This window comes from Pristiophorus japonicus, chromosome 18, assembly GCF_044704955.1.
Source record: "Pristiophorus japonicus isolate sPriJap1 chromosome 18, sPriJap1.hap1, whole genome shotgun sequence".
NCBI classification, from domain to species: domain Eukaryota; kingdom Metazoa; phylum Chordata; class Chondrichthyes; family Pristiophoridae; genus Pristiophorus; species Pristiophorus japonicus.
Window position 1 is genome coordinate 30,392,462 of NC_091994.1, and position 13,355 is coordinate 30,405,816.

Here is a 13,355-nt window from a genome sequence, read left to right on the forward strand (position 1 = left end):
ACAACACTCACTTCAGCAAGTGGTGAGTATACAAGTCCAAAATTATCAGTTATTTCATTCTGATTCCGCTCAATGAAATGGAGGATTAGATGTGCATAATAAAATAATATTAATAGTTCTTTGCCAGCTACAATAATACAGGGGAGAAACATTTGCAAATGTCAATTGCAATTTTCCTCCTGTAGCAAAATGAATGTGCTTTATTCCTCAGTAATATGCATTGTAATTAAGTGTGAACAGAAGATAGCAGTTTGAGTATTAATGCATATTTCTGAGTATTTTATTTCAAGTTTCCTGTTTGCCTCAATAACATCAACTACTTCCACAGCAACAACAGAACCATCGACTACAAGTACCCAGACTTCCAGTGCAGCTCCAACCTCTCAATCAGCTCCCACATCAACAGGTACAACAGCAGCAACAACTACATGGAGCTCCACTCAAGCATCAATGACAAGCCTAACAACGACACTCTCTTCAATAAGTGGTGAGTATACTAAGCCACTTTTATCAGCTGTTTCATTCTGATCCTTTTCAATCTAATGCAGGAATAAAAGTATATAATAAAAATATTATATGCTAAGGCCATTGCTGTAACAGGACAGGTACCTGCACCAATAGTGGTTCTGCAGGGGCACCCACCTAACAGACGTAATATAATTTTGGATTGGCAGCAGACAGGGAGAACCCAGGCCTGCCAGAACAACAAAAAAAAGTACTGCCAGAATCTTTAGAGAAGCTCCCGAGTCAAATGCCATTCAACCTGTTCTAGGTTAAGCCTTCTCGCAGCCCGGAACAGCAGCTGTGCCTGCTTTCTGTCGCTGGGCCTTCCGGAGGGCCCAATATCCCCCCATATACAGCCCAAACTAAGGTTAGGACATGGGTCACTGGGTAGCAGAAACCCCCCCCCCCCACCCTGACCCCAAGACTGCTGTGTCTAATTGAATTACATTTTGAATGGAATTAACAGGGATATTTCCGTGGGTCTCCACTCAAGTGCACTGCACTGCCTCAATACTGTGACTTTTGGAAAATCAGGCAAATTGGAGCTCATGACTGTATCAGAGCATAAATGGGCTGTGTTCCTCTATCAGCGTGTTCTCCAACTTGTCCAATTTCTGAAAATCATTGTGCCTGGGTAGACACCCAGTAAGTACTCTCCTAGTAAGTTGCAATCCTTATTTGGATGCATTTAAATATTTTAACCCCAGTTTGCTTTGCACCTTTTTCTTTTATAGTGGAACCCCCCATTGTACCTGTAACAAACAAACCAGTTCAAGAAACTCAGAAAAAAGAATTTAACGTAACCTTCAATGTGCTCACACTGCCATTCACACCAAGTCTACAAAATCTCAGTTCTCCATTGTACACGGTTGAATCAAGCAACATTCTTGACAAGGTAAGCATGTCATCAAATCATTTGGGCAGAAAATACTATATTTCATTGCACTTCTCATACTGAAATGTTAAATTTTAATTTCCTACAGCTCAATAATCTGTATCGCAATAGCAAAGTAAATTCAACATTCTTGAATTGTCAGTCTGTATCTTTCAGGTAAGAAATTAACTGTTACTGTGAAAGTTCCCAGTTAAAATGAATGCACAACCTATATTAATGTTCTAATGGTGTATACGTATTACATAATGCAAAAAAATCTAATTATATAGGGGCCAAAATTCATCAGGCCACTGCCCACTGCCGCCGACTGCTGCCCAGTCCCGCCAACATTCCTCCGGAAGATCCGTTCAGTGCCACTTTCGAGGTGGCCTGGAGCAGGCGGAAGGGGAGAGCCGCCGGGAACCGCCCGCTGACGTCAGCGGGTGGCCGAGTGGCGCAGCTGAGCTCTCGCCCACCAACCTTCGAGGGACCTCGGCCATGAATATCCCACCCAAAGTACCATCTGGTATCTCAGCGGCCATCGGCGGCACTTTGGGCAGCACTTGGGCGGGTGGAAGCCTTGATGAAAATCGGCCCCATAGTGTTTAAGAAAATTCTATACCCACTGTTGCAATCTGATGAGGTAATTTCCTAACTGTATTGTTGCAATCCCCACACACCCAACCTTTCTCAATTGAAGAATTGATCCCACTATCTGCCTCACACAGCAAAAGCCACCCCAAATTACCATCATTGAGTGACTGTGACATACTTCATACATCTTGGCATGTGGCCCCTGCTCCTAGAGAATTACTTTCCCTCAGTAATTGAATAATGTACCTGTAGGCAAATAGGGGATGCTACAGGAACTCATCCTTTATTAGAGTACAACCCCACTAAAATAATAGGGGAAAGCCAACCAAGAAAGAAAGACAGAAGAATGAAAGAAAGAAAGATCAAAACAAAATCATTATGCTCCATAAGAGTCACTCAATTAATCAAACAAATTCAGCACACTTGTGCTTCAGTGGCCTGGGTCAGTGGCCAAGTGCAGCACACCCACTAACCTGCATTGAGTTCTGTAGTAAGCCTGTTGCCATTGAATAACATCAGCCTTATCAATATGAACGAAATGTACAGAACGGTGTAAGATCTTCACTGCCTTTTCAAATGTCATGTAAAGTAATCTCATTCATGATAAAATTATTACTCATGTGAAATCAGAAATCCATTCTGCAAACTAATTATACAGAAACATACCTTTCTAATATTGACAGCTATTCATTTATTCAGTATTATGTTGAAGATTTTTAAGCAAATTAACCAGCTGGTATTTGTATGTGGCAGACCTGCAAGTGACGGTAACAGTACAGTTGAGGCAATCTGTACTTTCATAAAGAGTGCTGCCGCCCAGCAAGTTGATAAAATTCTACTCTACCATGAATTCCAAGACAACACAAAAAACATCACCACCTTAGGAACATATTCACTGGACAGCAACAGCCTCTACGTGGATGGTATATGCTCACTTTAATTAAATATACATTTCTTTTTACTTACACTGTAACCAGTTAAAACTTTATTTTATCGGGATTCTCTCTCCAGCTGCACTGCCATCCTGACACCACCTCTCTCACAAGTGATGCTCTGACCCCACTAATCTCCTGGTTCACCCTCATCCCGAGTCTGCTCGTTCTCTGTCACTCTTGATCTCTTGATCCTCTCACTCTTGACCTGCTGCCTTCACTCTCTCCTGATCTCTTCGCTCTCTCACTCCACATCTGTTCGCTCTCTCTTGCTATTGCTCTGCTAGCTCTTACACATTCTTGGTCTGCTGGCTCTTGCTCATTCATTCCTAAATCAAAGAGATAAAAGAGACAAAACACGGATTATTGTAACTGTCATTTTTAAGAAGAATCCCGATGGTGAGATTCCATTTTAGCATTTTGAAACGTTCATTTTTTTAATAAAATGTGAAAAACTCATCTAAACCATCACATGTATGTGATGCTGGGAACACCATTTGTAAAAAACCCATTTAATTAATTGCAATTTATTGGTACGCATTTTAACTACCTTGAGTCATCCCTTCAAATATATTTGTTTTTTCAGGTTACCATGAATCAGCTGTTTTAACCAGTAAGTATGATAATTATCTCTGCTCAATTAATATTTCTCTTGAATATCTCTACAAATGTAAAATGGAACAAGGTTCACATATAATTTTACAACAGCCTGACCTCAGACAAGGATCATATTGGGAAGATTTCCTCCACATGTTAGGCATAGGGAAATCGTAAGCACATCCTTTAGAGATTTATTTAGGATTCTGTTACAGCGAATATACAGAATTCCTTACAATTAAATTTTGAAATGGAATTCCCAGTTTTTGAAAGGTCTGGTGAGAGGAATAAATGATCATCCAAGTCAGTATAACCAGTGACTTTTTAACTCAGGTGCCTGTTTATTTATTACAATCACTATATTGTAACTGTACCTATTATATATTCATTCCTTTATTTATTCAAACATTATTTTAATAATAATGATGTCCATTAAATTCTACATCTCAATTGACTGACCAATTACCTAAAAAATCTATTTAGTGAAATTCCCAATGTAATAAATTGCAATCTATTTTTAGGTTACTTATCAAATGAAATTGTGTTGAAAAGTAAATATCAAACACAACTGTCCTTCTGATCAAATTCCCCAGTTCACTAAATATATTCAAAAAGGAGTTAGATGAGGTCCTTACTACTAGGGGGATCAAGGGGTATGGCGAGAAAGCAGGAATGGGGTACTGAAGTTGAATGTTCAGCCATGAACTCATTGAATGGCGGTGCAAGCTAGAAGGGCCGAATGGCCTACTCCTGCACCTATTTTCTATGTTTCTATGTTTCATCAATAACATGTGCAGGAAGAGATTGGTCATGAAATGCTACTGTGGGATATGAGTGTACGAATATTTAAAATCTTCACCTGAAAATTCTCTCTGATATTTTGTCACAAATGTTCACCCCTTCAAAATAAACCTATTTTAATGTCTCCACCAAAATGTCAGAGAGTGGAATTTCAAGTGAATGTATTGAGGAAGAAGAGAATGAAGGGATATGAGGCTGAGTGGGAAGACGTAATTAGAGTGAGAGGAGACGCGTGTGGATTATAAACATTGCAAAGATCAGTTGCTCTCAATGGCCTGTTTCTGTGCTGTACATTCCATGTAATTCAATGTATTGAGCATTCGTACACTAATATCCAAGAGCAGCATTTCAGAGCCATTGATTTTAAGTAAATAAACCAAAGTAACAATGTCATGGATTTGCAGAATAATACCGATATTCAAATGTGAAAACAACATTTTCTCTCGAAGGGCCTTCGAGGCTACAGAGTAGAAAAAGATTCAAAGACAGTGGGGACTTAGATTGGATGTATCGAAAAGCTAAACTAGTCAACACTACAAACAAGCTAGTGCCCAGTGCTGCAGACAACAAAATATAAGCATGGACAGCAGCTACTGTACACTTCAGCTTCAAAGTAGCAGATCACACCACAATGGCTAGATATTAGATACTCTGCCACAAGTGATATTTCTCAATTCAAAGCAGCTTTCAAATATGGGCAATGGTTTCACATAACCTCCCAAGGCTCAAACCTCCCAATCTTCTTTTCTGGTCATACAAATAATTTTGAGCTTGTTCATGAATGCTTTGCTCCTCGTTAAAAAAAAAATCATATGCCTGAGAGGTCTGACTGGTGAATATTACTGGACCAAAGGGAACCAAGTAATATTATTATTCTTGCAGCCGCATCTCCAACCCATGTTCCCTTTGAGTCCAGCTCCTGGCAGCACGATGGATAAAGGGTAGGAGAATAGAAACATAGAAAATAGGTGCAGGAGTAGGCTATTAGGCCCCTCGAGCCTGCACCACCACTCAATAAGATCATGGCTGATCATTCACCTCAGTATCCCTTTCCTGCTTTCTCTCCAGACCCCTTGAGCCCTTTAGCCGTAAGGGCCATATCTAACTCCCTCTTGAATATATCCAATGAACTGGCATCAACAACTCTCTACGGCAGGGAATTCCACAGGTTAACAACTCTCTGAGTGAAGAAGTTTCTCCTCATCTCAGTCCTAAATGGCCTACCCCTTATCCTAAGACTGTGTCCCCTGGTTCTGGACTTCACCAACACCGGGAACATTCTTCCCGCATCTAACTGTCTAGTCCCGTCAGAATCTTCAATGTTTCTATGAGATCCCCTCTCATCCTTCTAAACTCCAATGTATAAAGGCCCAGTTGATCCTCATATGTCAGTCCTACAGAACCTAAGTATTTGTTCAATAGGTCTGCCATTTCTTTGTTACCCATTATAAATTCACCTGACTCCGACTGCAAGGGACCTACGTTTGTCTTCACTAATCTTTTTCTCTTCACACATCTATAGAAGCTTTTGCAGTCAGTCTTTACGTTCCCGGCAAGCTTCTTCTCATACTCTATTTTCCCCCTCTTATTTAAACTCTTTGTCCTCCTCTGCTGAATTCTAAATTTTTCCCAGTCCTCAGGTTTGTTGCTTTTTCTGGCCAATTTATATGCCTCTTTCTTGGATTTAACACTATCCTTAATTTCTCTTGTTAGCCACGGTTGAGCTACCTTCCCCGTTTTATTTTTACTCCAGGCAGGGATGTACAATTGCTGAAGTTCATTCATGTGATCTTTAAATGTTTGCCATTGCCTATCCACCGTCAACCCTTTAAGTATCATTTGCCAGTCTATTCTAGCCAATTCATGCCTCAAATCATCGAAGTTACCTTTTCTTAAGTTCAGGACCCTAGTTTCTGAATTAACTGTGTCACTCTCTATCTTAATAAAGAATTCTACCATATTATGGTCACTCATCCCCAAGGGGCCTCACACAAGATTGCTAATTAGTCCTTTCTCATTACACATCACCCAGTCTGGGATGGCCAGCTCCCTAGTTGGTTCCTCGACATATTGGTCTGGAAAACCATCCCTAATACACTCCAGGAAATCCTGCTCCACTGCACTGCCACCAGTTTGGTTAGCCCAATCAATATGTAGATTAAAGTCACCCATGATAACTGCTGTACCTTTATTGCGTGCATCCCTAATTTCTTGTTTGATGCTGTCCCCAACCTTACTACTACTGTTTGGTGGTCTGTACACAACTCCCACTAGAGTTTTCTGCCCATTGGTATTCTGTAGCTCCACCCATACCGATTCCACATCATCCAAGCTAATGTCCTTTCTGACTATTGCATTAATTTCCTCTTTAACCAGCAATGCCACCCCGCCTCCTTTTCCTTTCTGTCTATCCTTCCTAAATGTTGAATACCCCTGGATGTTGAGTTCCCAGCATTGGTCACCCTGGAGCCATCTCTCCGTGATGCCAATAACATCATAACCATTAACTGCTATCTGCGCAGTTAATTCGTCCACCTTATTCCGAATACTCCTCGCTTTGAGGCACACTTTGCCCCTTTAGAATTTTGCTGTAATGTGGCCCTTTTTGCTTTTTGCGTTAGGTTTCTCTGCCCTCCACTATTACTTTTCTTCTTTCTATCTTTTGCTTCTGCCCACATTCTACTTACTTCTGTCTCCCTGCATAGGTTCCCATCTCCCTGCCATATTAGTTTAACTCCTCCCCAACAGCACTAGCAAACACTCCCCCTAGGACATTGGTTCTGGTCCTGCCCAGGTGTAGACCATCCGGTTTGTACTGGTCCCACCTCCCCCAGAACCAGTTCCAATGTCCCAGAAATTTCAATCCCTCCCTTGTGCACCACTCCTCAAGCCACGTATTCATCTGAGCGATCCTGCGATTCCTACTCTGACTAGCACGTGGCACTTGTACCAATCCTGAGATTACTACTTTTGAAGTCCTACTTTTTAATTTAGCTCCTAGCTCACGAAATCTGTCTCATTGGACCTCATCCCGTTTTTTACCGATATCGTTGGTACCTATATGCACCACGACAATTGGCTGTTCACCCTCCCTTTTCAGAATGCCCTGCACCCACTCCAAGATACCCTTGACCCTTGCACCAGGGAGGCAACATACCATCCTGGAGTCTCAGTTGCAGCCGCAGAAACATCTATCTATTCCCCTTACAATTGAATCGCCTATCACTATAGCTCTCCCACTCTTTTTCCTGCCCTCCTGTGCAGCAGAGCCACCCACGGTACCATGAACTTGGCTGCTGCTGCCCTCTCCTGATGAGTCATCCCCCTCAACAGTACCCAAAGCGGTGTATCTGTTTTGCAGGGGGTTGACCGCAGGGGACCCCTGCACTACCTTCCTTGCACTGCTCTTCCTGTTGGTTATTCATTCCTTATCTGGCTGTGTACCCTTTACCTGTGGTAAGACCAACTCATTAAGCGTGCTATTCACGTCATTCTCAGCATTGTGGGTTCACGGGGTTGGGGGTAATATATTAGCATGGATAGAGGATTGGCTAACTAACAGAAAACAGAGAGTCGGGATAAATGCTTCATTCTCTGGTTGGCAACCAGTAACTAGTGAGGTGCCGCTGGGATCAGTGCTGGGACCCCAACTATTTACAATCTATATTTAGGACTTGAAAGGAAGGACTGAGTGCAATGTAGCCAAGTTTGCTGATGATACAAAGGTGGGAGGAAAAGCAATGTGTGAGGAGGACACAAAAATCTGCAAAAGGACTAATTGAAGAGATTTTTCCACGGCCGGCATAGGCACGATAAACTGAATGGCCTCCTTCTGCGCTGTATTATTCAATGATTCTATTAAGATGCTGGTCTGTTGTATTCTGAGTCTAATATTCTCCTAATGTCTCCCAATAGCGATACCACCAACTGTGATCACTACACAAACTCCAGGCCTGGAAGAGAAGTTTATTGATTTCAATGTGACCTTTATTATCACAAACTTAGAATTTACACAAAGTCTACAAGATTCCAATTCCTTGGCATACATTTCTGCATCAAATAATATTTCTCAACAGGTAACGAATATAGTCATTTGACAAGGTGCCACATAAAAGGTTACTGCACAATATAAAAGTTCACTGGATTGGGGGTAATATATTAGCATGGATAGAGGATTGGCTAACTAACAGAAAACAGAGTGTCAGGATAAATGGTTCAATCTCGGGTTGGCAAACAGTAACTACTGGGGTGCCACAGGGATCAGTGCTGGGACCCCAACTACTTACAATCTGTATTAAGGACATGGAAGGAGGGACTGAGTGCAACGTAGCCAAGTTTGCTGAAGATACAAAGGTGGGAGGAAAAGCAATGTATGAGGAGGACACAAAAAATCTGCAAAAGAACATAGGCAAAGTGAATAGGCAAAAATATGGCAGATGGAGTATAATGTTAGAAAGTGCGAGGTCATGCACTTTGGCAGAAAAAAATCAAAGAGCAAATTATTATTTAAATGGAGAAAGATTGCAAAGTGCTGCAGTACAGCGGGACCTGGGGGCACTTGTGCATGAAACACGAAAAGATAGTATGCAGGTACAGCAAGTGATCAGGAAGGCCAACGGAATCTTGGCCTTTATTGCAAAGGGGATGGCGTATAAAAGCAAGGAAGTCTTGCTACAGCTATACAGGGTATTGCTGAGGCCATACCTGGAATATGGTGTGCAGTTTTGGTCTCCATATTTAAATTTCAGAGAAGGTTCACTAGGTTGATTCCGGAGATGAGGGGGTTGATTTATGAGGAAAGGTTGAGTAGGTTGGGCCTCTACTCGCTGGAATTTAGAAGAATGAGAGGTGATCTTATCGAAACATAGAAGATTATGAGGGGGCTTGACAAGGTGAATGCAGAGAGGATGTTTCCACTGAAGAGGGAGACTAGAAATAGAGGGCATGATCTTAGAATAAGGAGCCGTGCATTTAAAACAGAGATGAGGAGAAATTTCTTCTCTCAGAGAGTTGTAAATCTGCAGAATTTGCTGCCTCAGAGAGCTGTGGAAGCTGGGACATTGAATAAAATTAAGACAGAAATAGACAGTTTCTTAAACGATAAGTGGAAAAGGCGTTATGGGGAGCAGGCACGGATGTGGAGCTGAGTCCATGATCAGATCAGCCATGATCTTATTGAATGGCGGAGCAGGCTCGAGGTGCCATATGGCCTAGTCCTGTTCCTATTCCTTATATCCTTATGTTCTGATATTGTGTTAATAATTATTAGTGTCCAGACAAGTTAGTGGTGTAATAGTGATTATAAATATAATTAATAGAAATATGTTTACGATCATTGAGAGCTTCTCCCTCTAACACTGTGATTGTGAATTTGTTGCAGCTCACTGACCAGTACAACAAAAGCAAAATTAATGCAACGTTTTCAAGTTGCAAAGTTGTTTCCTTCAGGTGAGGACATTTCAATATTATATACTGAAAATCTGTATCAACATTAACTGAAAATAAAAAGCTGCATTGCTCAAGGGTCAGAAGGTAGTAATTCCTTGAATGATTTTTTAAAGTTTACAATTGTAAAATGTACCATTCATAAAGAAATATTCTCTGGCTGAATGAAAAAAAGCGAAATACTGCAGATGCTGCAAAATCTGAAATAAAAACAGAAACTGCTTGAAAAACAACAGGTCAGGCAGCATGTGAGGCCAGAGAAATAGCATTAACATTTCAGATCAATAAACTTTCAGTTTTGCATACTGTTGTATGATCCAAATACTGTTGTTTTATATTTGATTTGCACTGGTATGTTTTAATTGCCATGATACATTCACACAAATTACATTTGAAATAATAGTTACATAACTCTTTCCTTCATCATTTGCTGCTCCATCTTTTTGATGTTGATTTACCCTGGTACACAGAAATGGAGGGCAGGCACCTGTGTTTGAAGCTTGGTTTTTGAGGACAGTGACTGATTGGGATTTATTTAAATTACTGTTACACTGGATGATTGCAATTACAGTATTGGCGAGGTTAAAAATGTTCATTACAATGACCAGTAACCTTTTCAGAACAATGTTTGCCATTCTGTTAATTTTCTTAACGCATTTTGTTTTAACAGCCCAGCAAATTTTGGTAACACCAGTGTGTACGCAATCTGTACATTCAGAAATGATTCTACCGCTCAGGAGGTTGATAAAGTTACTGTGTACCACGTGTTCAGAGACAACACAAAGAACATCTCCACCTTAGGAACACATTCACTGGACAATAACAGCCTCTACGTAAATGGTATCTATCATTCTGTTCCTTTAAATTTCATTTTACATATTTGAATGTGTTATTGAAATTCCATTCAGTTGATTTCAAGCAAGGCATCAATTTCATTCCACCCTTTAATGATGTCTTTCCACTGGGCACATTTCACTCATAACATATGTAATTGATTTTTCAGGTTACCATGAATCAACTCCTTTACCCAGTAAGTATGGTTTCTGTTCTTAGTTCCCTTAATGTTTTACCTTTTTAACACCGAGTCTTGCAAGAAATCAAATTCTTTTCTAAACCCTGAAAAAACCTCACATTATTGGGGATTCAATGTTTCCCACTTCCTATTTGATTTCTTAGTTAAATTCAGGAATCAAGAATCTTTTGTTGGTTCAACTAAAGTTTCTGCGTGTGCCCTTGTGGCCTGCCTCCTTTAAGAGAGGAATATTGATAGAGTGATACTAAGGCTGTGAGCAACGAGAACAGGAGCAACAGATAGTACTTGCAATTAAACCTGCAACCCAAATCCAAGGCTCTACACTGATGACCCGTTGTCCAAATATACGAATGAGAACAAGTCAGCAAGAGACTCAAGAAAATCAAAAGAAATTTCTCCACTGAGATTCAATCTGTTGAATGATCATTGTTTATGGCAGTGTTATAAAAGTTGTTAGTGGATTCTTTTTGAGTGAGAGGTCACCAGCTTGAAATATTCTGCTGTGGTTTTATATTCTTGGTTTATTTTGCCTTCACTTTGCGTTTTACAGATGATGTAGTAACGTATCTAATTCAATGTATTGAGCAATCGTACACTAAAGCCCAGGGCATCATTTCAAAGCCATGATTTTAAGTAAATAAACCAAAGTAACTTCATGGATTTGCATAATAATACCTATATTCAAATGAGAAAACAACATTTTCTCTCCAAGTGCCTGCGAGGCTACAGAGAAGAAAAAGGTTCAAATGCACCACGGAGTGCTTTCTCAGCTCAGGCAATGGGTACTCAGACTGGCTGTATCTCAAAGCTAAACTAGTCACATTACAAAAGCAGCCAATATTAGCTTGTGCCCAGTGCTGCACACAACAAAATATAAGCATGGACAGCAGCTACTGTACCCTTAAGCTTCAAAGTAGCAGGTCAGACCACAATGGCTAGATACTAGATATTCTGCTACAAGTGATAGAAACCTTGGGCCCAAGTTTCCACATGATTTGCGCCTGATTTTTAGGAGCAACTGGTGGAGAACGGACTATCTTAGAAATCGCAATTCTCCACATTTTTTTTTCTGCAGTTCTAGTCAGGTAGAACAGTTCTACTTTGGAACAGAATTTTTTCTTCAAAAGGGGACGTGTCTGGCCACTGACGCCTGATTTCAAAGTTTCCACAGTGAAAACGTACTCCAAACTAACTTAGAATGGAGCAAGTGAAGATTTTTGTAGAACTGAAAAAACCTGTTCTACACATTAAAAAATCAGGCACAGGTTACAAATTAGGCGTCCAGAACGAGGTGGGGGGGAGGGGGGGGGGAAGGGAAGTCATTAAATTCGACAATAAATCCTTATTTATACTTCTACAAATATTATACAAATAAATCCAACCTGAATAAACATTTATAAGCCAAGAAAAGATTAAATAAACCATCTTCCTACCTGTGTGAAAGTGCTTCAGTCAGCTCAGCGGTGTGGCGTCGTTCCCGCGAACGGGAGGGAGGGAGGGAGGGGCAGTCGGGCAGTAACCAGGCAGCAAGCAGCCTTCCACTTGAGGTGGAAGCCTTACAGTCAGCTCAGCGATGTTCCCGCGAACGGGAGGGGAGGGAGGGAGCGAGGGGCAGGCAGCAAGCAGCCTTCCACTTGAGGTGGAAGCCTTACAGTCAGCTCAGCGATGTTCCCGCGAATGGGAGGGGAGGGAGGGAGCGAGGGGCAGGCAGGCAGTAACCAGGCAGCAAGCAGCCTTCCACTTGAGGTGGAAGCTTTACAGTCTGCTCAGCGTCGTTCCCGTGAACAGGAAGGAGGGAGGGCCAGTAAGCAGGAAGCCTCAGTGCTGATGTGCTGATGGCAATGTGGTTTTATTAAAAAATGTTCAAAAATTAAACAGCTACAAAGAACTACAAAAATGGCCGAGTGCCAATGTTTCCTTCACACTGCGCATGCGCGAAGGCTCCACCGCGCATGCGCAGCGTTGCCGGCAGGAAAAATCTAATTTAAATAGTAGCCGCCCCCTCCCACTTACAGAATCGGCGCGAGTGTAGGCTCCGCCCCCCTGGGCGCCGCGCCAAACAGACAAGGAGCTGCAGGGCTCTCCAGAATCGCGAGTTTTTTTTCCAGCGCTGTTTTAGGCACGAAAAACGGCCGCCCAGCTCAGAGGGGTGCCCGTTTTTTATCGTGTGGAAACTTGGGCCCATAGAAACATAGAAAATAGGTGCAGGTGTAGGCCATTTGGCCCTTCGAGCCTGCACCGCCATTCAATGAGTTCATGGCTGAACATGCAACTTCAATACCCCATTCCTGCTTTCTCGCCATATCCCTTGATACCCCTGGTAGTAAGGACTACATCTAACTCCTTCTTGAATATATTTAGTGAATTGGCCTCAACAACTTTCTGTGGTAGAGAATTCCACAGGTTCACCACTCTCTGGATGAAGAAGTTTCTCCTCATCTCAGTGCTAAATGGCTTACCCCTTATCCTTCGGCTGTGACCCCTGGTTCTGGACTTCCCCAACATTGGGAACATTCTTCCTGCATTTAACCTGTCTAACCCCATCAGAATTTTAAACATTTCTATGAGATTCCCT

At 41.6% G+C, this 13,355-nt stretch overlaps 1 protein-coding gene across 1 annotated transcript in view; it reads left to right on the plus strand.

Moving 5' to 3' along the window:
• The first annotated feature begins 341 nt into the window (after positions 1–341).
• Positions 342–13,355, plus strand: part of LOC139229012 (mucin-16-like) — a 66,152-nt gene continuing 53,138 nt past the window's right edge. Inside the window, exons 1-8 of the mRNA XM_070860676.1 lie at positions 342–487; positions 1,239–1,399; positions 1,488–1,555; positions 2,726–2,895; positions 8,218–8,378; positions 9,683–9,750; positions 10,418–10,587; positions 10,751–10,777. Of these exons, the coding sequence (XP_070716777.1) occupies positions 451–487; positions 1,239–1,399; positions 1,488–1,555; positions 2,726–2,895; positions 8,218–8,378; positions 9,683–9,750; positions 10,418–10,587; positions 10,751–10,777 (862 nt within the window). The 5' untranslated portion in view covers positions 342–450. The remainder of the gene's footprint in view (positions 488–1,238; positions 1,400–1,487; positions 1,556–2,725; positions 2,896–8,217; positions 8,379–9,682; positions 9,751–10,417; positions 10,588–10,750; positions 10,778–13,355) is intronic.